This window comes from Procambarus clarkii, chromosome 36 (genome assembly GCF_040958095.1).
Source record: "Procambarus clarkii isolate CNS0578487 chromosome 36, FALCON_Pclarkii_2.0, whole genome shotgun sequence".
Taxonomy (NCBI): Eukaryota; Metazoa; Arthropoda; class Malacostraca; order Decapoda; family Cambaridae; genus Procambarus; species Procambarus clarkii.
Window position 1 is genome coordinate 6,321,754 of NC_091185.1, and position 25,809 is coordinate 6,347,562.

The following is a 25,809-nucleotide window of genomic DNA, read 5'->3' on the forward strand; positions in this document are numbered from 1 at the left end:
TGATGAGTGAATGTTTGACTCCAGTGTTTATGCCACATTCCAAGCATTAAATGTGCTCTTATATGTATGAGTTCGCGATCACTGCGATTATAATACTATACATTCCTTATGTACGAATTAAAATAACCTTCCATATGTCACATAAAATACAAAAATTCACGTCAGGAAACACCAACTGAACTAGCTCAAACTAGCCTAGTGTGAGTAACGCCCACCAGGTAACTAGCCTAGTGTGAGTAACGCCCACCAGGTAACTAGCCTAGGGTGAGTAACGCCCACCAGGTAACTAGCCTAGTGTGAGTAACGCCCACCAGGTAACTAGCCTAGTGTGAGTAACGCCCACCAGGTAACTAGCCTAGTGTGAGTAACGCCCACCAGGTAACTAGCCTAGGGTGAGTAACGCCCACCAGGTAACTAGCCTAGGGTGAGTAACGCCCACCAGGTAACTAGCTTAGTGTGAGTAACGCCCACCAGGTAACTAACCTAGTGTGAGTAACGCCCACCAGGTAACTAGCCTAGTGTGAGTAACGCCCACCAGGTAACTAGCCTAGTGTGAGTAACGCCCACCAGGTAACTAGCCTAGTGTGAGTAACGCCCACCAGGTAACTCGTCAATCGTGAAAAGCTAAAAGAAGCACATCTGTTATTTCTGGTCCCGCCCTCCCCTCTCTCCCTGTCAACCGCTGGCGGTCAGCAAGTCGACCCCCTCCCATGGTAAGTTAACCCTCCCCACTCCCCTCCCAGGCTTATGCAAGCATGTAGGCCCCCCCCCCTTACTTCTCCAGCTGCTGTTTGCTTGCTCATCACCCCCCCTCCCCCGCCCCCCCCTCGCTCCGGCAAGGGCCAAGGAGCCTCCCTATTGCCCACCTTAGTGCCTCCTGCAGACGTTTCACGCCCCACACGTCTCTTATATCGACACTTCTCGTGTTTCCTGACGATGTTTTAGCCCCTGGGGGAGTTCCGGGGGATGAACGTGGGATGACGGTAATCTGAGGGCAGACAGGAGGAGGAGGAGGGGGCAGGGTGAAGGGTGAGGGGGTGCTTGTGGAGGGTAGCATGTAGTGGCAGACGCCCCGCGGCCTGAGTACCATCCAAAGTGTCCCCTCCTCTCTCAAGATCGTCTGTGAGACACCTGCCTCTCAAGCACTCACCTCTCAACTGTACCAGCACCTCACCAGTGTCCCGGGGTTGTCCCACTGCAGTCTCGCCCGATACTGTCCTCAAGGTAGGCTGAAAGCTCCTTGTGTAGTCTCACCTTGTGTAGTCTCACCTTCTGTAGTCTCTCCTTGTGTAGTCTCTCCTTGTGTAGTCTCTCCTTGTGTAGTCTCTCTCTCTCTCAAAAAAAAAATGTAATATCTTAACCCGAATCAATTCACGTTTATTCTTTTCGAATAAACAAAGAAAATGTACAGGATTTTTTGTTATTAATACATGAGGTACATCTGCATTAGTGCAGCTACCCTAGACTATATGAAGTGGAGTACAGTGTGTCAAAAAAGCTAACTACATGATGCTAAAAAATCCCCATCACACAGGATGGTTAGTCATACAGAGGCATGTGATAGGCAGTCTGCACTGGCAGACTCCGGATGCATTATGAGGATATCATCAACACAAGATTGAATAAGGTAGCAGTGATACTAAAAGTCCCCATCTCGCAGGATGGTTAGTCATACAGGGCCATATGTTTAGTAGCCTACACTGGCAAATTTTGGGTACACTGTGAGGATATCTTCAAGGGGAATACGGTGGGAGTAAGTATCAGAATTCTTCGGAAAATACAGCCCCTATTTTTATATTAGACTGTGAAAATTGTCGTGGTTCAATTGCCATGAAAATCCATGGATGTGTATTAAACGCTGGCACTTGGGGCAACACCAACTGTGCTATGATACATAACCCAATGTTGGAAAGTTGGATGAGACTAGCCCCAAGCATCTGGCCTCGTACGTCGGACAGACTGACACATTCAACCGCTGATGTGTGGAAAGAGTTAGGAATCTCAGGCACTTTTAATCACTTGTTTAGTTTCGATTCTTCTGGGCATTTTAAGTAATGTGGCTTTGTGTTATGTACGAGGGAGAATGTATGCCGCAAGGATAACCAAAACAAAGTATATAAGAAATGAGAGCCGTAATAACATTGTTGATACGATGACTGAGAGGATGGTGATGGTTGACATTGCAGGACAGCGATACAGCCATGTTGACCAGCGGCCCCTGGGCGAGGCTCCTCTTGCTCTATCTCACGCTGGGTAAGTTCACCACATTTCCTTTACCCACTTATTTGTTATATTTATTGATGCAAATTATAATTTGTAATCGTGTTAATGTTAGTTTACAATGTGATTCTTACTTTAGAGTTAACAAGTGCATTATGGAGTTATTAAGCCGGGTGAGTGTGGGGAATAATACTGGGGATAATGTTACCGAGAGTGTGATGTAGGCGCACTTCTCACACTACACCACACAAGCCTCGCACAAACACTTCCAGTCACTATAGCCCACTATGTCATGCTCGGCCAGTTACCACACATTAGTATGCGTCACTTGATACATGCAGCCATTTACAAACATTAGTATTCTGTAGCTTTATTTGTTGACCTACGTAAGGATTTTGAGACCGTCAACCACAATAACCTTCTTAAACTGTAATAGTATGTGGTCAGAGGTCACTCCATTCAGTATCTGAAATCTATACCTCGATAACTGGTTTTAGTACGTGAGCGTACTAAAAAGTTTACTGTGAGCGAGGCTACTTCTCACTCTACCAATTAACACTGGCCTTCCACGACACTATAATTGCTCCACCCCGTTTTCTTATTTACTTCAATGTCCAAATGACTCTCAACACATGAAGACAATTCTGTTTGCTGAGGACACAGCCTTCATTTTCTATGATCCTAACACTCTTATTCTAAACGACAGTCAATACTGAACTAAAAAAAACTCTAATTTTGGCTAACTGCTAACAAGTAAGTAAGTAATTATCAATAGAAGGCACCAAAGCGGGAAGGCTATGAGCACCATCTAACTGCTAACAAACTCACCCTTAACATTAATCAAACGTTCTACATTTTGCTTGGTAACAAATTCACCAATCAAATTAACCGAAGAATTAACAATACCCAAATTATTAACAGTAAATAATTAACAGATAGTAAATTCCTTGATGTTCGCATTGATAACAGGTCGAATTTCCAGTACTTATTCTAAATAACTCTTCACTGATAAATGTTTATTTATTTATTTATATATATATATACAAGAAGGTATATTGGGTTTATGAGAGTACATAGCAATGAGGATTTTACATTCTTGTAAATTCACTTAGCGTTTCGGGCAGGTCCTTAAACTAGCAGATGGTAAGTAGGTAATTTCCTACCTTAAGTAGGTAATTTCTGGCAAAATTTATTAAATGATAACAGGTACATTGTAAGAAAATTTGACGATTAGTAGGTACAATAAAGTAAATATTTGAGGGCTATAAACAGGTACATGGTAGCATAATTTGAGGATTATTTCAAGGCATAATACAATATAATATGTGTTCAATATAACAACCATGATATAAGATAATAACAATGATTACAACAGTAAAGTTGTATGGCTTAGGTACATAAATTGGAGGATTGGGTAACACAAGATACAATGCGAGTTTAAAGCATTAAAGATAGGAAACTATGAAGATGAAATTAGGTACTTTTTGTTTTTGTTTTTCAATAAGGCAAATGTTGGACAGCTTCTCAACTCGTTAGGGAGTGAGTTCCATAGACGCAGATTAAGTTTGACTCTGGGGATATCAAAGAGATATTTTTTTCTGGTGTGGTGATTATGGGTTCTATTACATCTGTCCAGGGAGAGTTTCAGAACAGGGTTTTGTAAATGTAATTGGCATAGGAGAATGTGTGGAGTAAGTTTATGTTTATCATGTTTAGGGATTTAAAAGAGGGAGGGGGGGGGCTGAGTGTTGTCTGAAAGCAGAGTTTGTTATTGTTCTGATAGCAGATTTTTGCTGGGTGATGATGGGCTTGAGGTAGTTTGCAGTGGTTGAAGCCCATGCACAGATACCATATGTAAGATAGGGATAGATTAGTGCGTAGTATAGTGAGAGGAGAGCAGAATTAGGTACCTAATATCTGATTTTAGAGAGAATACCAACTGTTTTAGAGACTTTCTTGGTTATGTGTTGTATGTGGGTGCTGAAGTTGAGTCTCTTGTTTAAGTATGGGTACTAAGTACTCCTTAGCCGCTGCGCGCGCAGCAACACGCAAGTCACTATAGTCACTTGTTTGACCCCAGAGAGAAATCCCCGCGTTTCTCGAAACTACAGATCCTGTATGGAAGACATTTAAGAATAACACAAGATCCACCACATATATTGTATACAAGACTAAAGGATTGCCCCTTGTCACCTGTAGGCTGTGGGTGCGTGCGGTCGCAGGCGCCTCCGTCCCCAACATTGTCACCTTCGTCACCTGCACCGTCGTCGTCACCTCTAGCGCCATTGTCGTTACTGCCACCGTATTCGTCCTCAGTGTCCTCGTCGTCCTCAATGTCACCATCATCGTCCTCATTTTCACCATCGCCATCATTATTGTCCTCATTATCACCATCGCCATCATTATTGTCCTCATTATCGCCATCACCATCATCGTCTTCATTATCACCATCATCGTCCTCATTATCACCATCATCGTCCTCATTGCCATCCTCGTCCTCATTATCACCATCATCGTCCTCATTGCCATCATCGTCCTCATTATCACCATCGCTATCATCGTCCTCATTAGCACCGTCATGGTCACTACCATCATGGTCATTGCCATCATGGTCACCAGCATCATGGTCACCACCATCATGGTCACCACCACCGTCACCATCACGGTCCCCAGGACCATCACCATCACGGTCACCACCACCAGCACCATCACAGTCACCAGCACCATCACGGTGTGGGTGCTGGGGCCAGAACAAGGTGTACCTGCAGTACAAGGCCCCGGCCACCGGCTGGTACACAGCCTCCCCCGCCAGCAGACACCTCTATGAACGCGACCTCAACATCTCCGGCAGGAAGGTGCAGTACGTCCTCGAGTACAAGAACAGACTCAAGCCCGCCTACTGGATGCTCTTCGAGAACAGGCCCGACGGAGCGGTAAGATCTCCAGGCATTTTATTTCATTTATATACATTAAGGTACATTGACAATGAATACATTTTATTTATGTACGGGAAGGAGCAGTACTGATGGGAAAGATATGAAAGGTAACGCTTGAATGGATATAAGATATATTTATGCATAATATATCTTATTAACTTTAATTCATTTCAGACAAAAGTAATCAGCAACAGGAAGGAGAAGATGCTCGTCTCCTGCCCGTGTAAGTACCACAAATTATGACTAAATTTTAGCCTAAAATGAAGCTGATCTCTTGTGCTGTTTGTCAGACTGCATGGCACGGTGCTGTCGCAGCTCTGGGCATACCTGGTTGATGGGGTTCTGGGAGTTCTTCTACTCCCCAAGCCCGGCCCGAGGCCAAACTTGACTTGTGAGAGTTTGGTCCACCAGGCTGATGCTTGGAGCGGCCCGCAGGCCCACATACCCACCACAGCCCGGTTGGTCCGGCACTCCTTGGAGGAAACAACCTAGTTTCCTCTTGAAGATGTCCACGGGCATGTTTACCTTTTTACTCTCATTAACAGTCTATGCCACGTATCTTTCAACAATCTGTCAATGTTACTTTATCGATTAATTTTAAGTATTGTCCCTTAAATCTTCATTTTCTCCTATTTTTTATTGTTTTACCCTCCTTGAAAGCTGTATTGAATATCAGTTCCTAATTTTTTTTAGACAATATATGTTATTTTACTTCCTGTTTAGTATGGCCTTATTATAACTACATACTATCTAATCATTAAAATACCCCTGTTTAATATTCCTGTGTATTTTCTGTGCATTGGAAGAAAAACATCCACATAGTTTGGGATAATTTATTATGTGGAGAGTTCGGTAGCTGGAAGTGGAAGGAGGTCGCGGAGATCTCTGTATTAGTAATTAATTTTCGATGTACACATTTCATTTTTGTACCAATGTGTTCGCAATAGAATGTTCTAGAAGAACATATGTATAAAATGTCACACAAGGATGTGTTAGACCGGCACCATATAAAGAAACTTCGTTGATTACACTTCGCGTGTCAACAATACAATAGTTTTACCACGAAGATACAAGACAATTCCGTTCTCCCAAATAGGCTATGTGGCTATTAGAGAAAACGTAAATTTCATGGCAAACATCTTCATACTATCCCCAACTCGATCGGATAAGAATTAAATATTTTATTTATTTATTTTTTTTTATTTATATATATATACAAGAAGGTACATTGGGTTTGTGAGAATACATTGGATAGTACAGTATTTATACTCTTGTAAAGCCACTAGTACGCGCAGCGTTTCGGGCAGGTCCTTAATCTAACAGATAATTTTAAGTAGGTAATTTCTATCAGAATTCATAAATGATAAAGATACATTGCAAGAGAGAAATGAGATGAGAAAGCTTAGTAAGTATATTAAAGCACATTGTTATATTAAAGCTCTGATTGATTACATTGACAGCTTGATTAGTAATTTAAACAAGATTAATAGACACCATACAGCAGATTGACAGCACATATAAGACAGTAATGATCACAATGGTAAAGATGTTCAGATTGGGTACATCAAGATTGGGAGACTGGGTAGCAATAGATACAGATAAACAAGATTAATAAACACCATACAGCAGATTGGCAGCACATTTATTTATTTATTTATTTATTTATGCATATACAAGAATGTACATAAGGAATGTGAGGATACAATTATGGTAATTACAGTCTTGTAAAGCCACTAGCACGCGCAGCGTTTCGGGCAGGTCCTTAATCTAAGAAAATTTTAAGGAGGTAAATACTTGCAAAATTTATAGACAAAAAAATGATAACAGATTACATGGAATGAAAAAAAAAAAAGATGAGAGAAAATTATAGGTACAGTATATTAAAGCACATAGGTAGCTATGATTGATTGCAATGACAGCTTAAAATGGTAGTTGACAACAAATTGGTAGGCACAATACAGCAGAAACAATATAAGATTGATTGCAATGACAGCTTGAATGGTAGTTGACAAAAATTGGTAGTCACAATACAGCATATGGCTAGCACATAAAAGAAGACAGCAATGAACACAATGATAAGGTTTGATATATTTTTTTATAGAACTGTTTGTTCGTCAGACATAAAAATATGTCGCACGCTCATATTCAGGAGAAAAACAGTTGTCCCGTTTTTGTGTCCGAATCGGAGGAAAGTGTAGTTACTTTACAGGATACTATTAAAAAATGGGAGATATAGTTTCACAGGTCGATCTCGAACCCATTGTTGATGTGACGACTTATATTGAATTTTGTAACTAGCTCATCAAGATTGTAACTTGCTCAGCTAAATGAATTGTGGGGTTCATTCCCTGAGCCCATTATGTGCCTCTGTAACCCTTTCCACTACCGCCCACACGATGGGTATGGGGGTGCATAATAAATGAACTAAACTAACAGAACATGCACTTCCCATAAGAATTACTTTAAATACTGGACCTACTAAAACAGGGACTTAAAATTAGTTACGTTACTTAATTTACACTCTTTTCACAATTTGACTGGTAACTGATAAATGTAATAACACAAAGGCTTTACTAGTAAACACTTGACTAATATTACTAATATGACTGGTAGAACACAAAACACATGCCCAGTAATACCCACACTGATTAGTGAATACAAAACACTTACCAAAACAGTCAAACACAGGGGAAACATGTACACAACTTAAATCGATCAATGTATCCTACACCTAACTAAATAAAAGCACCACTATTACCTAAAAGTCCTGCACTTATCGTAAATATATTAGACCACTGAACCTCGGCCATCCTCCACTGTCGCTACCAGCCAAGTGGACCGTGGACGTTGTTAAGCCACCACAAGTCTCCGTGGTGTAGTGGTAAGACACTCGCCTGGCGTTCCGCGAGCGCTATGTCATGGGTTCGTATCCTGGCCGGGGAGGATTTACTGGGCGCAAATCCTTAACTGTAGCCTCTGTTTAACGCAACAGTAAAATGTGTACTTGGATGAAAAAACGATTCTTCGCGGCAGGGGATCGTATTCCAGGGACCGTAGGATTAAGGACTTGCCCGAAACGCTACGCGTACTAGTGGCTGTACAAGAATGTAACAACTCTTGTATATATCTCAAAAAAAAAAAAAAAAAAAAAAAAAGGTGCCACGGACATGAATAGCACGTCGGTAGTAAAGGTTTGAAGTGAATGTGCTCTTTGGCCTAGTAGCCCAAATACTTGGGCTGGACGGTAGAGGGACCGTCTCGTTTCATGCAGGTCGGTGTTCGATTCCCAACCGTCCAAGTGGTTGGGCACCATTCCTTTCCCCCCGTCCCATCCCAAATCCTTATCCTGACCCCTTCCCAGTGCTATATAGCCGTAATGGCTTGGCACTTCCTCTTCATAGTTCCTTCCTTCCTTTGGCCTCGTAACATCTTGAAGTATTACTGCCTTACTTGCCCACACGTCCACGGGCCTCGGGCTGTGGATGAATTACCGGCGCGTTTCCCCGTCCACCTGCCTGCGTTCCAGCAATGTTTCACTCAAACTCGTATCCCCAATTTGTTTATTTATGTGTAATTATTGAGTTCCAGACTGGTTTTCTACATATAACACTGATTTTTAGGCATATTTCCCAACCACTGAATGTCCTTGAGAATATTTGTTTTCTTTTATTGAATTGATGTTTACATTGTTTTAGGGAGAAACGTCCTAACGTTATGACCATACACTGCGCATGTGCAGAACTACCCAGTGCACTGGCGGGAATTCCAAATATCTTTCCTTGACTAGTTGAGTAAATAGTCTCACTTGCTTAGCTAAATGAATTTTGGGGTTCAGTCCCAGAGTTGTTGTTAAAGATTCGCTACCTGGAACAAAAAGTACCAAGTAGCACGGGCTATGATGAGCCCGTAATGCCTTGGTTCCTGAGCCCATTGGGCCTTTATAACTCTTTCCACTACCGCCCACAGGAAGGGTGTGTGGTGCATAATAAATTAACTAAACTAACATTCTTCGAAAAAGGACCCGTTCCTTACACTATGACAAAAAAGGGTTGGCCCCAAAATGGACCCTTGTGGTACCCCCCTCTCACCACATTCATGCAGTTAGATTCACTCCCGTGTATCATTTTATTTTTTATTTAATTATTTATTTATATATACAAGAAGGCACATTTAGTTGTGAGAGTACATAAAATTAATGTTCTTACATTCCTACAAAGCCACTAACGCTCATAGCGTTTCGGGCAGTAACCAAGATTGGGTTAAAAAAAATAAAAAAAATAAAATGTTTATTTAGGTAAGGTACATACATACAATAAATTTTTACAAAGATTGGTTGACTTATAGGTAGAGCTAGTACATACAATGCCTAAAGCCACTATTACGCAAAGCGTTTCGTGCATGATAAACTTAAATGACAAGCTTAATACTAATTGAGCATAATTGAGTATATATATACAAACTGATTGAGTAATATATATATAATTGAGTATAAAACTAATTGAGTATATATATACAAACTGGGATACAAGCAGAATGTTTGATGTGTAGATAGAGCAAGTATACACTATGCCTAAAGCCACTAATGTGTAAAGTGTTTCCCACATGATGTGGTAAAAATAAACTTAAAAACTGAAACCTAAAATTAATTGAAATTAAAATAAAAAAAAGTAAAAAGTAAAAAAAAAAGTAAAAAAAATCATAAAAATGATAATAATTACATGGTGAATGTTACAGAAGAAGTTTCAACAGACGAGCAGATAGTAATCATCTGCGTGGTGCCACTTACCATCCATGAACTAACCCGCTACAACTCCCGTTTCATCTGTGTCCCTGATTACTGTAAGTGGGAGATTAACCAGCTACACTCGGCACCCTTCGTGGGTGCTAACTTTCTGGGTACAGATAACTGGTTAATCGCCTACAATTCCTCACACACCCCTCGTTCGTTGTTATTCTTATTGGCCTTATACCTGCTTCACTATATGACTTATTATATGATTTGGGTTTACTGGATACTACTCCTTCTGATTCACTTAGCAGGCATTCCACTTCTGGTAGTAGCCTTAGTATACATAGCTTGGTTAACTTCTGTAACTCATTTAACCCATAATTAAGACTGATTAATTTTTACTTAAAGAATAAATTCACACTGCACAAATGAATTACGGGAAGAATGTACGATTGCTAGGTACATGCAAGTTACTAAGCTATAAATAATTATAATTAATAACTGTAAATATTAATACTATTTAATAAAATAGTCCCAATACAATACAGAGTTTTCTTCCAAGCACAGAAAATTGGCATTTCATTACATTCAAAACTGCTTTTTTCTAGTAAGAGGGAGAGGCAAACATCTGGAAATGTTGTGTGTCACATTTGTCTCCCACTCTCCCTATCTAGCTCGATGTTCCTGTCGGAAGGTGTCAGTTACGGGAACGTGTTGGGCAATCAGTGGTAACTACACTAGAAATGGTACCCCTGAAGATTCTCTCGCTCTCATAGAACGTGCGATGCGTGCTGAACAGTCTGCACCTAAGAATAAAACTAAGAGTTTAAGTGCCCTTGAACAGTCAAATTGTTTATTAGCTGAACTTGCTAAGTGCATAGAGAGTGAAGATGAGACTAATGGCCAGTCATCCATCCCTCAAGAGGACAGCACCACCACCACAGCGGAGGATGGCTGCCACCAGCACATCCAGGTCCTCACTGACACCTCACAGCATGGCTCTGGGATGCCCCTTAGTGATACAAGACATCACGAAGCATACATTAAAGAAGGGACGAAGATTTATTTTTTGAAACAAGCTGACGAGGAAGACTTTTGGTGGATTGGTAGGTATATTTATTTCAGACTCATTTTAATTATTTTGTAGCAAGGGTAAAAGTGGCAACTAGGACAGGATGACAGCCCCTGATGGCTGCTGGCACTATTCTTTCAACTATATCTTTTGTTAGCATATTCAGTACCAATGTTTTTTCACTTACTGCACAGCTGAAAGAATTTTTAAACACAACTCTATTCCAAAAAATTTTCACATGTAATTTTTTTTCCAAATGGAGATCAAAGATGTTAAGAAGCACAGTCAGTAGGTTGGTTGGCTCGGGTTCGTTCTCGCTGCACAATCGAGAATTCCGGGTTTGAATCTTGGTTGGGCACATTTATTTTCACCCAATGCCTCTGTTCACCTAGCAGTGAGTAGGTACTCAGGAGTTAGTTAGCTTGTTGTGGGGTTGCATCCTGGGCGGGGTCATTAATTCTTCCTTGGGGCAGGGGTGGACCTTGATAAAAGTCAAAACGTGTATGAATACACTTTGGCTTCCTGTCCCCTGACACAATGAATCATTATCATCATCATCATCATTTGAAACTGTGTGAAAAGTTTATTTCCTCCAACTCACTTCATAGTGCATTCCATTTGTAAACTACTCTGACACTAAACAAATTCTTTGTCTGCAGTTCATTTAAGTACTCAGTTTCCTCCTGTCTTCCATTGTGAAAGTCGTATGTGCTTCAGTAGACAGGTACGGTGTGATGTAACTCCCTACCTTATGATGGTTCTGAGAAGTGACATCTCTGCGGCTCGGTCTCTGACCGGGCCTCCTAGTTGGTAGTCTGGTCAACCAGATTGTTGGATGTGGCTGCTTGTAGCCAGACATAAATCACAGTCTGGTTGTCCAGGTATCCTTTGGAGGCATTTGTAGAGTTCTCTTTTAACACTGTGGGAGGTAGGCCAGATATGTCCCTTGTGTGTAGCAGGAGCATCTTGACCAATTATTGAAATTTCTAATTACCAAAAATGGAATGGAAAAACAAGAAATGTCAAATAAAGCAAAATTTACTTACTAGCCTGTTTTGTAATGTAAGGATCATGAAAACTAATTTCTTAATTTCTATCTACAGTGGATGATACAGATGTATACGCAATGAGTGAAGATGCTGGGCCATGCCCTGACCAGTTACCTACCGATTGCAAATGGATTTCTGTGGAAGACATGAAAATCGATCCTAATATTAGTGTCACTTGTGTTGCCTGGGACACCCCAGGAGGAGACTGAGTCGGTGAATAATAATGAGCCAATGTTTCTACATTCTTATCCATTACTATATTCCCCATACTGTACTTCGTGCTATGTGGATCACAAAAATCTCTAAGTAACTCATCAGTCACTTCACACCGTGATACATGTCACTTTAGCCCAAAGTCAATGCATGAAGCATTTACTAGATAATTCTGCAGCTTTTATTCGACAATAATTAATAAATGAATTTAAATTTGATGAGACTGCTTATCCAAGCAGGTGACAAATTAATTATGAAATACCATGAAGGAGATTAAAAATCATGATCAACAGACATTAATATATTGTTTTATTTAAATGAATTTGTTTGCCATCTCAATAGTGAATCTTTTAGGGTGAGTAGGCAGTCGTCTGTCTCCTTGTAGGTTTGTGTATTTCTAATTAAAAAAATACCAAAATAATATAAGTAAATATGAACAGAGAACCAAATAATTATTCCAACATGGAAAATATATAGTCAAAATACACCACCATCAAACAACTCAGGAAAGAGCAAACTCCACATTACTTGCTTCAAAGAATTACTTTGTAAACTGGCATTGTGTTATTGCTAAATATATACATATACTGTACTGTACATTCATATCGGTACAAGTTGTGTAATTAAAGTATCTTCTCTTTGAATACTAGAGGACATCACTTGCTGACCCAGCACTCCTGAGATGCTACACAAACACACCATCAAAGTCTTCTCACCACACCTACTTTACATGCATGTCCCTGCATATAGAAATTCAGTAATTCCTTTCTCATCACTTTTGTACCTTCAGAATATTACACCAAACATTGCAATGTATATTTTACTTCAAAGTTATTTACATTTGACTTGTAAAGCATTGTTATTTTATGTAACATGTTTTGATATGCTATAATAAAGTAAGGCTAGCTTTACGATAATGATTAATATACATTGAACCTAATATGGTATAAATATGAAACACAGTAATGCCATACAGCAAATAATTTAAGGCTAAAGTTATCATATGATACATTAATTGCTTAATACAGTAATGATATATATCTGCAATACACTCAAATTAACCTTCATATAAATACAAAAGAATAGGCACTTTGTATGCTGAGGATCACAGTAGTGATAGCCTTCACAAATCAATTTATGACAAACTGTCTTTTCATAGTACAGTAGTTCCATTTATTATTATAAGCTTTGCTTAACTTTAAAATACAGTAACTCTAGATTCATTTCAGCTCTATGAAAGTTATGCACAGTTCCATTGTGTCTAGGAATAATATTTTCCTAAGAAAGAGTGCTGCAGCTTTGGGTTGTCCATTATAGAGCTGGCAAGATACAAACACCACACGCCCCAAAGAAGTGTATTAGACACGATCAGCCCCAGACAAGACTTGGGCGAGAGGACATTCAAGCAGCATGTGCAGTCAGTAAGTATGATGTGCAATACAGTTTTCATTAAGTTAATGTTTTTTCTTCATCTCTTCTCAATATTTTATTTCAGTACAGTATATTAAATTAATAATTTTAGTTTATCAAGACATTCTTTTCAATATGTATGTAGTGATTAAAAAAAAATTGAACATAGGATTTCACAAAAGTATTCTTATAAGCAAGTGACTCTCAATCCCCCATCATAGTGAAAGCGTAGGTAATGACGATTAATACATGAACGACATCACTCCTTCATTAAACTAAGAATAAATTAGTGCATAAAACCATTACCACATGAGTCAGGAGCTCCTTTTTACTGTGTGCAGTTGCTGGGTAAATGAGTACAATGACCATAAAGAATTCCTAACTTTACATTAAGAATGTTTACAATTACTTTGTGAAACAGTCCTCAAAGGATCAGAATATAAGAATAAGAAAAACCAAAAAACTCAGAATTTTCCCAATCAATATTTAGTAAATATTATTTTTCGTTATTAGAACTGTTCGAACAAAATCTCTAAAATTTTCAATCCATTCTATGCTTACTCCTTCAAACCTTTATACACAATATATTAATGTAGAAAACATTTTCCTCTATAATATACACAATGCTTTATGCTGACTTCTCATCATTTTCATCTTTGGTATTGAATGCTAGATTACACCACTCAGGAACTAAGTCATTTATGATGTACTGGTCACGTAGCAGAGAGCGATGAACAACAGCTTCTGTTCCTCCTAAGATAGCACCTGGAGAGAGGGGTAAAAACAGTGTTAAATGTTCAACATCCATATAGAACTGAACTGAGAGCAGCCTGGCTGACCCAGGCCAGCTCCCTCCTCCACCCAGGTGAGTGGGGGTGGGGAAAACTAGTTTCACAAAATTTTGCTTTCATCGTGGGGGAATTCTTTTGGCAAATTTGAGGCTGCTGTTTAGTTTTTAACTATTAATTAGTCTGTTTTGATTTGCCTATCAAGTTACTCCTCACCTCAGTGAGAGCCAGAGTCTGATCTTGACACTCAGAAGGTCACTGTCAGGCTCAGAGGCTTGCTGCACTTCTCTAGGTTTGGCTCTATCAGAGTGCAACCTATGTAGAGCTATTGAGATTGCCTCCCAGTAATAAACAAAGTGCAAGCAAAATCCTTAAATTTTGTCATCAGGGACACTCGTAATTCTCATAAACCCATATTAATATTAAGCACATTAGCTATTCTGTGACTAAATTCTTCATATGTTGTACTTAGCTTAAAAAATTAGCAAATTATTTTTCAATACAGTGCAACAAAAGCAACTCACCTCCCAACCATGCCACATAGTTGTCTTTGGCTGGTGGCTGGTGAACCTTGAAAGAACTAATTTGTAACACATCAGCAAATGTCGGAGATTTCACCAGTGCCCGTATTTCTGTCAATATTCGATGCTTCATGCCTTTCATAGTTGCAGTACCTCCAATAAAAAATAAATTATCTGCCAGAGTTCTCCTTGTATCGATCGGACACTGAAAAAAAATAAAGCTTTATGGGTTGATTGAAAACTCTTTCTGAGCAGAACAGAACAAAAGACAGCCAGACACTGTTGACATTTCCTCTTCTATCTTTTCAATGATCTATGTGGAGCTTTTTAATTGCCCCCTACCAGCTCCCAGTTAGAAAAAGGAGTTACTGGAGATAACCAGTAATCAATCCAGCCCAGAATTACCACTAGTAGTTTCATTTATTTATACTTAAAACATTCAAAGTGATACTTTATCTCAGTTAAAAAGGCAGGCATCAATCTACCATTTATTAGTTGGCCAGCCATCAACATCACAGGTGTCAACAGAGTAGCAAGGAGCAACTTACCTCACATTTAACTAGATTCAAATCCTAGACATCACTGAAGAAGTTGGAACAAAACTAAAGGGAATATAATCGAATGGTCTGCTCAGAAAGAGAGATTTACAGTATTCTAAAGCTAAGCTACTTATTTTTTCTGTTTGGTAAAACTCCCAAAAGTATAACAAACCAGCATTGAATGTAATGAAATGCCAATTCCTGGGTGAGCCCCAGTGACTCCCTGAAGCTACTATTTCTGATAGTGTGCAAAACCACTAGGTGCTCAGAAATGTAAATAAACAAGACACCCAATGGGAATGAGGGACTCCTGCCACCCAAACTGGCACACAGACAAGCAGGCATGCCAGGCAGAGTGGATGCATCTTGACACACAAAACACCAAACCCCAACATTGTACTCTCAGAGAGGGAGGGCATAATTAGATATGGGGCATGTAAGTCATGTCCACTAACCAAATACAGCACTGGTTAAAGTGCAAGCCCCTAACACGCACAGGAGCAAGATCAACACAATATAATGGTCTTTAACATGCGTGTAACACAGTGGAACTATATCTCAATGGTTCTTCACTATCAATAAAATAAATCTTGTGTACAAGTACAACACTGTATGGAAGCAAGGTGCCTTGAGAGTAATCTGCTTGTTGAGAAAAGAGTGTACATCCCTTCTGAAAGGGTATCTGGTCCGATACAGGGAAGAGAACCCAAGAAATTTTAAAATTAAAATGGAATGTTAGGGCATACACATTCATACACGTTTATGCCATTCATTGAGTGGCATAAACACAACAGTAAGGCATAAGTAATACAAAGTAATAGATCCTGAGAAAATGTCATGTTCCAGGGAAAACCAACACCACTTAGCTGAGAGCGAGACGCTATCAATAGCTGATTGGTTAGTTGACAAGTGGAATGCACTGAAGGAAGAGGTCGAGGTCAATTCCATCCAAAACTTTAGAAAGAAATATAATGAAAATGCTAATGTTGAGAGAGGTAATTAGCATGTATGAGGTATAAATGGCTAGGAGGTGGGGCATAGAGAGCTAGATCTCACTTCCCTGTAGTTGCTGACAGGTAAGTACTGGCATTGAGTTAATGACACCATGCACTAGAGTGAGGAGGGGTGGGACAGGATTGGCTAGCAGAGACCTCTGGTGGCCTGAGCTGCTATCTGGTGATAGTCAGAACATAAGAACAAAGGCAATTGCAGAAGGCCTATTGGCCCATACGAGGCAGCTCTTATTTATAACCACCCAATCCCACTCATATACATGTCCAACCCACGCTTGAAACAATCGAGGGATCCCACCTCCACCACGTTACGGGCAACTGGTTCCACAAGAACCAATTCCACAAGTCAGGCATGCTATAATCAAGCTATTTACCCAGCAGCAATAATGATTTTTCTTGTTTAACTGAAGGTGCTTAATTTCTTTCAAGTTTGTTTTGTTGTACATAAGCAGTTTGGTGGGGTTTTCCAGTTTTTTTGGGTTGATCTTTAAATCCTCTGCTCCTCTTGCCTCAAAGAGTAAGTCAGATTCTGGCACTGACTCCCAGTAGGCAATGAATGGGTCTCAGAGGCCTGGTGTGTTGGATGATACTAGAGTTAAATTATGGGAGCTACTGAGGAGTCCCTCCCAGGAATGAGGATTGAATAATTAATGATTATTTTTATTTTACTTCATCCAATAAAACTAAAATTATTCAAGGAGAAGGATGTAAGAACTATTGTATGAAATTTAAAAGTTTAAATGTATGAAAAGCTACATCATCAGACTTTTAAAATGCCTCATACCTTGGCGAGGGCATTAAGTATCATAGAGGGAACACTGAGCAGGTCCTCATCTCGTTCAAAGAGGACTTCTGTTGCCATCTCCCTTACAGTACCAGGAATGGTCAGAATATGGCTACCAGACAATGGGTACTGAGCACTTGGAGCAGGAGGGGGTGGTTCCACAGATCTGTCATATTTGTTACTCTGCACACGTCCACTTCGTTCAAGATTGGTGACAAAACAAGTACGAACTGTTGAAAAATATTTATTTCACATAAACTGAGAGCAATTGTTTTATGAAAATTTAAGAAAACAAACAAAAAACAGAGCCTTAAATAGGGAATAAAACACAGACATCAACATAAAGCCTAACCATGCTTAACAAGTAATCCATATACTTCATTATTTTGTAAGGTGGCATCTTTCCAGGTGAGAAGGTACTACATACACATTAGGACCTTAGAAGTATTACCCATCCTCATATCATCATACATTGATTCTAACTATTATAGTCTGGGTTTTTATTCCAATGACACTAATATGGTTATAATTGTTATATTTAATAATAATAATAATAATACTTCTTTGTGTCCGGGGACAGGCAACCAATGTATATATACATGTAACCCTTATATTGAGGTCCTCTTCAGGGTCGAATTACTGACCCTCCCTAGGATGTTACCCCACAATAAGCTTACTAACTCCTAGGTACTTATTTACTGCTGGCAAACAGAGGCATTAGGTTATAGAAAACAAACACAGAAATCACAATAACATGATATATCAAATGAATAAATCCACAAAGGCCGTGATGAGGGTTCGAATTTATGTCCAGGATGATCCCAGACGTGCCTTATGTCATCCTGGACGTAAGTTCGACCCCTCATCACGGCCATTGTGGATTTATTTGTTTTTTTATTTATAGAAAACATGCCCAACCATTTCTGTCCTGCCCGGGATCTGAACTCGGAATTTCCGATTATATGTAGTGAAGTTTACAGTGACCCACAAAAAAAATTCTGCCATCATTTCACGATTACTAACTAAGTAAATGCAGCTACTGTCACAAATGTTACTATGACAATGCAGTAACCATGATATAAAATTCCATTATAATTACTTAATATGTATACTGTACCAATTATGTTCCTATGGTTTTTCACAACCATATCATTTGAACATAAGAATAAAGGAACTACAAAAGGCATATTGATTCGTGTGAGGCACCTTCTATTTATATCATGAAGCTGCCTCATATAGGACCAAACCTAACCTAACCTACTTAACCCAGCCTAACATGAAATCAGTACATTATCGTCTTAATATAAAAATATTAATTCAAATAAACCAACTAGAAAAATATTTTGAAAATAACAAAAATTACATTGCCCATTAGGCAAATGAGCCTTGCGTACTAGCCGAAATTGTTTGTAACTGACTGCTCTATCACATACCAGAGTCAAAATGAAGAAGTCATAATGTGTGAATATTTATATCGAGACTGATACAGTCTGCTTGTGCAGATCCTGGGCATTATATAATATTTGCAGATACAAATAACACTTCCTGTATATTGTTATGATTTTGATATGGAATTGTTCACCAATGATTGATCTATCATATGCCATGTTTAAAATTATAAATACATAATAAATTGATTTTCTGTGATTTTATTTTTTAGATGATAGATTTGTACTTAGCTAAATGTGCTTCAGGGTTATTCATGAGTCATAAAGGGTCCAGGTAGTACATTTGGGTTTGTTCTCGACCCACAATCAAGAATTCTTGGTTCGAAACGCAGGCAGAACAGAAATGGTTTGGTGCGTTTCCTATCACCTAATGCCCATATCCACCTAGCAGTAAATAAGTACCTGGGAGTTAGTCAGCTTGTTGTGGGGTTGTATCTTGGGTGGAGGTCACTAATTTGACCCTGAGTGGATGGGAAGGGGGGGGGGGGTTAGACATCGATATAAGCCTACCCTGTACTGTATGTATATACAGTACAAGCTGCCTGTCCCCCAATACAACCAATTAATTTATTTCACTGCACAACCTTTTTGGTACAGTAAAAAAAACTTTATATGTATTTATATTATATATATATTTATTTTATTTATTTATTTATTTATTTATTTATTTATTTTCGGAGGGAGGGGTAGCACAGGGGCTGACGAAAACAACAAAATTCCTGATGGGATGAATCAACCTTACCCCATATAGTTCATCCAAACAAGGACACCCTCTACCTGTATAACAGTTTTCATATTTTTGCTAAGTACTGTACTTCATTCTTGTCAATCCAACACTAAATTTAGATAATGTCAACTTGCCTTTGATGTCCTCCAAAACCTTGTCAGACAATTCCTGAGTAACAGCAGACAGCCTTTGTTCCTTCCCGTCTTCTCCTAAAGCCACGGCACGGTCTAGCAACAGTTCACATAAAGAACTGCAAATATAGAGAGGAACATTTCCAATGCAAAATTGAAACATAACTGCATTACATGAACAGTCATTAGGAAACTAAACATACAGTAGTTCTCATGACACAAACAGAAAATGGTGTAATGAATACAGGCTGGTTGATGGTGGTAGATGATTATGGTTGGTGGGATGGTGGTAATGGGTGATAGGATGATGGGAAAGATGGTGGGGTGTGGATGACTTGTAGATGTGGAAACTAGGTTTTTTCAGTAACAACAATATGTTAAGTTAGTCAGATGTAAATCTATCTTTGCATATGTAAATGAGCACAAAACAAGCCCAGTGCAGAGCAGGAATATGGACAATCAAGCTGCAAGCATCCTTCTGGACCAGCAAAACCCTCGAGGCCAAATAGGAGGCAAGGACACGTTCAAAAACACCATGGATAGTACCGCAAACTCACTAACAACATGGCCCCCACTTCACGTTTTGTTATCTGTGAACAATGCAGTTGTGTGTTTGCTTTGCTTACTGTCCGAATGTATCCTTGGCATGGGTAATCGTGACAATCTCCTGCTCCCTGCACCACTTTGAGTGGACCACGTTCTGGCTTTAGTCTCTGGTGGGCTATTAAGGGCTCAAGATTGGGGTGACTCGTGTGTAATGTGTGGAGCTAACTCAGTGTTAGTGCTACCTACAGGAAGCCACAGTTCAGCCTCCTCCAGAAAAGTTAGCTTTCTTCAGGCATTCAACCTGTTCAAGTATGCAGCAGAGACACTTGAGTGACAAGTACCCAAAATATATACTACTCAAGTTCTAAGACAAAATATTATATAGAAGTCACTACCTAACTAATTATGTTGACTCAAATTATTACAATTTCTGTAATATGCCCCAATCATTTGTTTTATTTGCCTGTTTACAGTTGACAGTCCAACCAAAACTTAATTACCTTGGATTATCTGCTAACTTCAACACTTGTCCAAAATGCTGTGTTTTAAGAAGCTCGGGGAGAATTTACCAATCACCAAAACCTCTAATAACACAACATATTTTACCTTCTAGAACATAAATAAAGTAACCCTAAAACTTGCCTGAACTACTATAGTTAAGGAAAAAAGTCAAATTTTGGTTTTGGAACTGGTTGTGGACTGCTGGTGGCCACAAGCACAGGCAGTGCTTGGTAGTGGCCACAAGCACAGGCAGTGCTTCACTCCATATGGTAGTGCTGCCATATGGAGTGAAGGAAGAGTCACAAGCAGTAGTGTGATTTGTAGATAGGCTAATTAAAGTTTACTTTAGTGGTCAGGTATATGACACCATGGGGGACTCTTCAGTGTTGACAACAGACCCTTTCTGAATATATGTTGCTGTGGCCAGAGATATCTTTTCATCTGTGACTGCTAAGGACCTTTAACAGCTCCTACTAGGACACTGGTATTGTCATGCCAGTCAATGTCATGATCCCAATAAGACAGTTTACTACAATATCTTTGAGAGTAGCACATTAATAAAGCCCAGAAATAATGTGAAAATATTCAGGTATTCCAACCAGGAATATCTAATGAGAATAAAGATCTGTTATAATCAATTCAATAAGGAGAATATTTTGTAGCCCATATTGCAAACAAAAAAAAAAAAAAAAAAAACTCAAAATTCTTAAGGCAAGTCACCTTAGATCTAAAAATTATCAATAACATCAGTTAATATTTCAAAATCAGATAGGTTATTAGGATCTCTAAATTTGTAAAGAAAAGATACTGTATTTCAATTCCCTGATTTCTCAAAAGTAAGGTTATCAAGATCTCAAGAGTTGTGAAAGCGGGTTATCTAAGAACTCAGTAAGAAGATAATACCTGTGAATGGCTTTAGCTCCTAAGGGTAAAGCTTGCCAAGAATTTAATATTGGCACATTTTCATAAATAGGCACAACTGTGGTCTCTTGGTAACCCATGTCGATCACCAACCCTGTGGTCACTCCTAACGTCATCAGTGACACCAGGTGGGATGGAACGAAAAGAACAGACAGGACCTGCAACTACCAATCATACAATATATCATTTATGTGAAGATACTCTATGTTGACATAATAATATAAGCAGTTAAATTCTTATTCTACAATTAAATTTATATGAACAAATGATTTTGTTTAATTATTTTCTCCTGTACAGGTGAGTTTGAAAATTTTCATGACAGCTGCATTTTAAATTGAAGAGGGTTACTAAACCTTTCATTGACAAGAAGTTTACAGAGCATAAAACATTGTTTGTAAATATAGTTTAGAAAAATTATAATTTATAAATTATATATATTATGTAAAACTAATTTAGAAAATGAAAAATTAAATGTTAATACCTCATAGTGGCGGAAGAGAACCTTTGCTAAAGTATTGCGTACACTGCTTGGACCCAGAAGATTCTCAATCACCACAACACGTCTGTCTTTAGGGTTCACAAGGAGGTGCCTGCAACATTAAAAAAAAAAAAAAAAAAAGCAGCATTGAATGTAATGAAATGCCACTTTCTGGATGAATTCCAGTGGCACCCAGAAATTAACTTGCCGAGATGGCTCCCAACTACTAGATCACATCAGCCACAACGTTGTGTTTGGCCTGTGGGAGCCAGAGCCAAACCGGACCCCTCACAAAGGTGCAGAGCGCAGGGAACTCCTCCACCCCACTTGGAAAGCATCCAGAAAGTCAGCAAACCAACACAGACCACTGCTGGGTTTAAAAGAACTGAAACCTCAAAACTGCCAAATGAAATCCCCAAACAATGTAAATAAATGATAAAATTTCTTGAAACTAGTGAGAGCTTATTAACACCAAACCCCCGGCAATCAGGGGGAGGGCAGGAGCTCCAGGTCTTCCCCAACCTTCAAGTCAGTTCTGAAGCAGATGTGAAGACCACAAACACCAACCCACGAACCTGGAAGGGAGGGAGGGATGGAATCAGGAAGCCATCGAGTCTCATCTAGAAGGAGGCATTTAATTACATTCAATGCTGGTTTTCTCGGGGAGCCCCTTGTTGTTCCCTGAAGCTAACTACCCAAGGTGAAATAAGATAAGGTACTTACTGGGGAGGAGGAAAGACTGCAGGTAATCAAAATGAAGAAAAGACAAATAGCCAAGAGAGAGATCAACCAAAGCAACACAGGCATGATGAGGCACTGGAACACTGACTAAATATCAGGTCACTAAGATGCCTGGTAGGTTGCCAAAACCCCCACGCCCAAATATAAGCCCAGAATATGTTAGCAATAACCACTGCACAAACAGTATACTTATGAACATCATGAAAAGGAGGGTAGACAGTAGGCAGGCTGGACTTAATGACACCGAGGATGACCTGACAAACATAAGCCATGGAACAGGGATACAAGGAAAAAAGATCAATCCACAAACCATCCACTGAGGCAGAACTGGTGGCAAGAAGGTAGTGGGGAAGAGCTGCCACCAGGCACATATCATGATGCTCCAATTGCAGAACCAACAAAGCATCAACAACCAAAGGACCCCTCTGAAAGCCTGTCGACATATCCTTTGCCAAAGAGGAAGGAGACGGCTGTAAATGAACAGAATACCCACCCAGGCATTCTGTTCAACTCCAATGACTGGAGGAACACACCAACAGAGAAACTGCTGTAAAGGAGGAATCGTGGACTGAAGGAAGTGAGACAGCTTGTCAGTGAGAACGTTGGACACTACTCAGAAATGAACAGCATGGAGAATCAAACCCCAGGGATCCAGTAGACAAGCTACCCCTTAGCTTCCAGCTCCAAAGTGCTATAAATCACTGGGGAACAGTCCGAATGAAGCTTGAGCACGGAACCTGGAAGAATCTAAATCCTCCACCTGTCAGGGCGGAGTCATGCACCTGTCAGGACATGCCTGACAGGTGCAAACTCTCACACTGTATCTGACAGAATGGACCTGACCAACAACCCTGGGCAGCCTGATCATTGGACACAAAACCACAGCCCAGAGACAACATGTCAGGAAAGGCACTGAACTATGGTGGACGATGGCACCAAGAACCTGAACTACAACAAGTGTGAAGAGTAAGGTGGCAAAGCACCAGCCAACCAAGGTAATCGGGATCCAGAACCCGACAGTCTCAGCAGGGCTTAAAACAAACTTATGAAGGGGTTAAATATCAATATTCAGTATTCATTGCTATTTACATACAGTAATATTGTACCTTAAACTTCTCATTAAGTTCTGCATTAAATGTATAATCTTCATCACTTACTATCTTGGAGCATCTATAGAACCTTCCCTCAAGTTAACCTACATATTCCCGCTCATTTCCTTTCCATGTTTCGCAGGCTTTCCACTTCTCTTTTCTTCTTTCACATTGCCAATATTCTCTTTAGCATATTGGAAATTGGAGGGTTTGTTAACATTCTTTGCTGTATATTTAGTACAGCTAAAAGGATTATTGATAACATGTCTTACCTGAAGTAAAGCTTATGGATGAAATCTACAAGGTGGTGCCTCAGTTCCTCCTCATCCTTGACCTGGAACACTGGCACAGTCTCCCCACTCTCCCGGCATTTAACTTCTGATCTTGCTATTACGCGAGGTCCAGTTTCTCCAGCAAACCCAGCTCTGACATTGATGTATAATTTTTACCATTTTATTTATGGAAAAAACTTATAATTTTAGTACACAGCATAATACCTCTACCGCTACTATAACATATATGACTGAACAGGGCAAAAAATGAAAACAATGGTATAGAGCAATTCTACTGAATATTAAGGGTAGACTATTTTTACATAACATTTGTCTTACAGGCCTTAATTTCTCAGAGATATAGAGGGCTAGTGTTTATAAAGGAGGAAAATATGGGAGGGGCAAGGTCAGTGATGTGAAGGTAAGTTATAATGACAAATTGCAGGACATGCAGCAGAAGTGTATGAAAATACATTGCTGCAAAGGGAGTGGTAGACAGATGGAACATATTATTAAATATGGTCATTTATGTAAATATTATTTATTTATTTATTTAACTATTACGTTCTTACATTCTTGTATGTACTTCAGAGTTAAGCAAGTTGTTATATATATATATATATATATATATATATATATATATATATATATATATATATATATATATATATATATATATATATATAATGTCGTACCTAGTAGCCAGAACGCACTTTTTGGCCTACTATGCAAGGCCTGATTTGCCTAATAAGCCAAGTTTTCCTGAATTAATATATTTTCTCTAATTTTTTTCTCATGAAATGATAAAGCTACCCATTTCATTATGTATGAGGTCAATTTTTTTTTATTGAAATTAAAATTACCGTAGATACATGACCGAACCTAACCAACCCTACCTAACCTAACCTAACCTATCTTTATAGGTTAGGTTTGGTTAGGTAGTCGAGAAAGTTAGGTTAGGTAAGGTTAGGTAGGTTAGGTAGTCGAAAAACAATTAATTCATGAAAACTTGCCTTATTAGGCAAATCGGGCCTTGCATAGTAGGCTGAGAAGTGCGTTCTGGCTACTAGGTACGACATATATATATATATATATATATATATATATATATATATATATATATACATATACATGCATTACATATACATATATATGTACATTATTCACAGTGCACGAATCCGATGGAACAGCCTACCACGCCAAAGCCATAAATGGCAAGACATTACATCAGCTCAAAATCCAGGTGGGAAAAATCTTCAGGAACAATGTAGATATCTTAGACCCCATCGAGGTCACCTGAGAGATAAGGGTCACTCAGGTAAACACTATAAGGTCCAGCTGCCACCCCTAGGGTCCGCTAACAACCCCCCCCCCCCCGGCCCAGCAGGGAGTCACCCATTATGACTCACTTAGTATATGCCGCTCCAAAGTCGAAAACCACCGTAATATTTTTCTCGTTGATTAATCCAATGCTGCCTAAACCTTCGTAGAGTGGCATCTTGGAGGTGAACTAGATTGATCAGTTAATAATGGATGACAGCAGACAGTTTAGGAGGGGATCTGTTGTGTACGTCCAGCACCACCCTAGTCCATGACGTCAGTTTTGGCCGCGTTCGTAATGTAAATGTACGTCGCAGTTTTCCACTATTGAACAAACTAACCAATCTATCAAGTCCTCC

The 25,809-nt window shown here is 39.4% G+C and overlaps 2 protein-coding genes across 2 annotated transcripts; one reads left to right on the plus strand and one right to left on the minus strand.

The window, feature by feature from the left end:
• Positions 1–864: 864 nt before the first annotated feature.
• On the plus strand, positions 865–13,130 carry LOC123756111 (uncharacterized). Its single transcript, XM_045739119.2, has 6 exons — positions 865–1,224; positions 2,187–2,253; positions 4,420–5,153; positions 5,331–5,379; positions 10,560–10,991; positions 12,061–13,130. Exons 2-6 carry the CDS (start codon positions 2,202–2,204, stop codon positions 12,213–12,215), a joined length of 1,422 nt encoding a protein of 473 aa, XP_045595075.2. The 5' UTR covers positions 865–1,224; positions 2,187–2,201; the 3' UTR covers positions 12,216–13,130.
• Positions 12,506–25,743, minus strand: Arp10 (Actin-related protein 10). The gene is made up of 8 exons (XM_045739121.2): positions 25,540–25,743; positions 24,131–24,283; positions 22,030–22,138; positions 21,531–21,706; positions 19,584–19,699; positions 17,275–17,504; positions 14,942–15,143; positions 12,506–14,394 (listed from the first exon to the last, which is right to left on the minus strand). Exons 1-8 carry the CDS (start codon positions 25,626–25,628, stop codon positions 14,258–14,260), a joined length of 1,212 nt encoding a protein of 403 aa, XP_045595077.1. The 5' UTR covers positions 25,629–25,743; the 3' UTR covers positions 12,506–14,257.
• Positions 25,744–25,809: the final 66 nt, after the last annotated feature.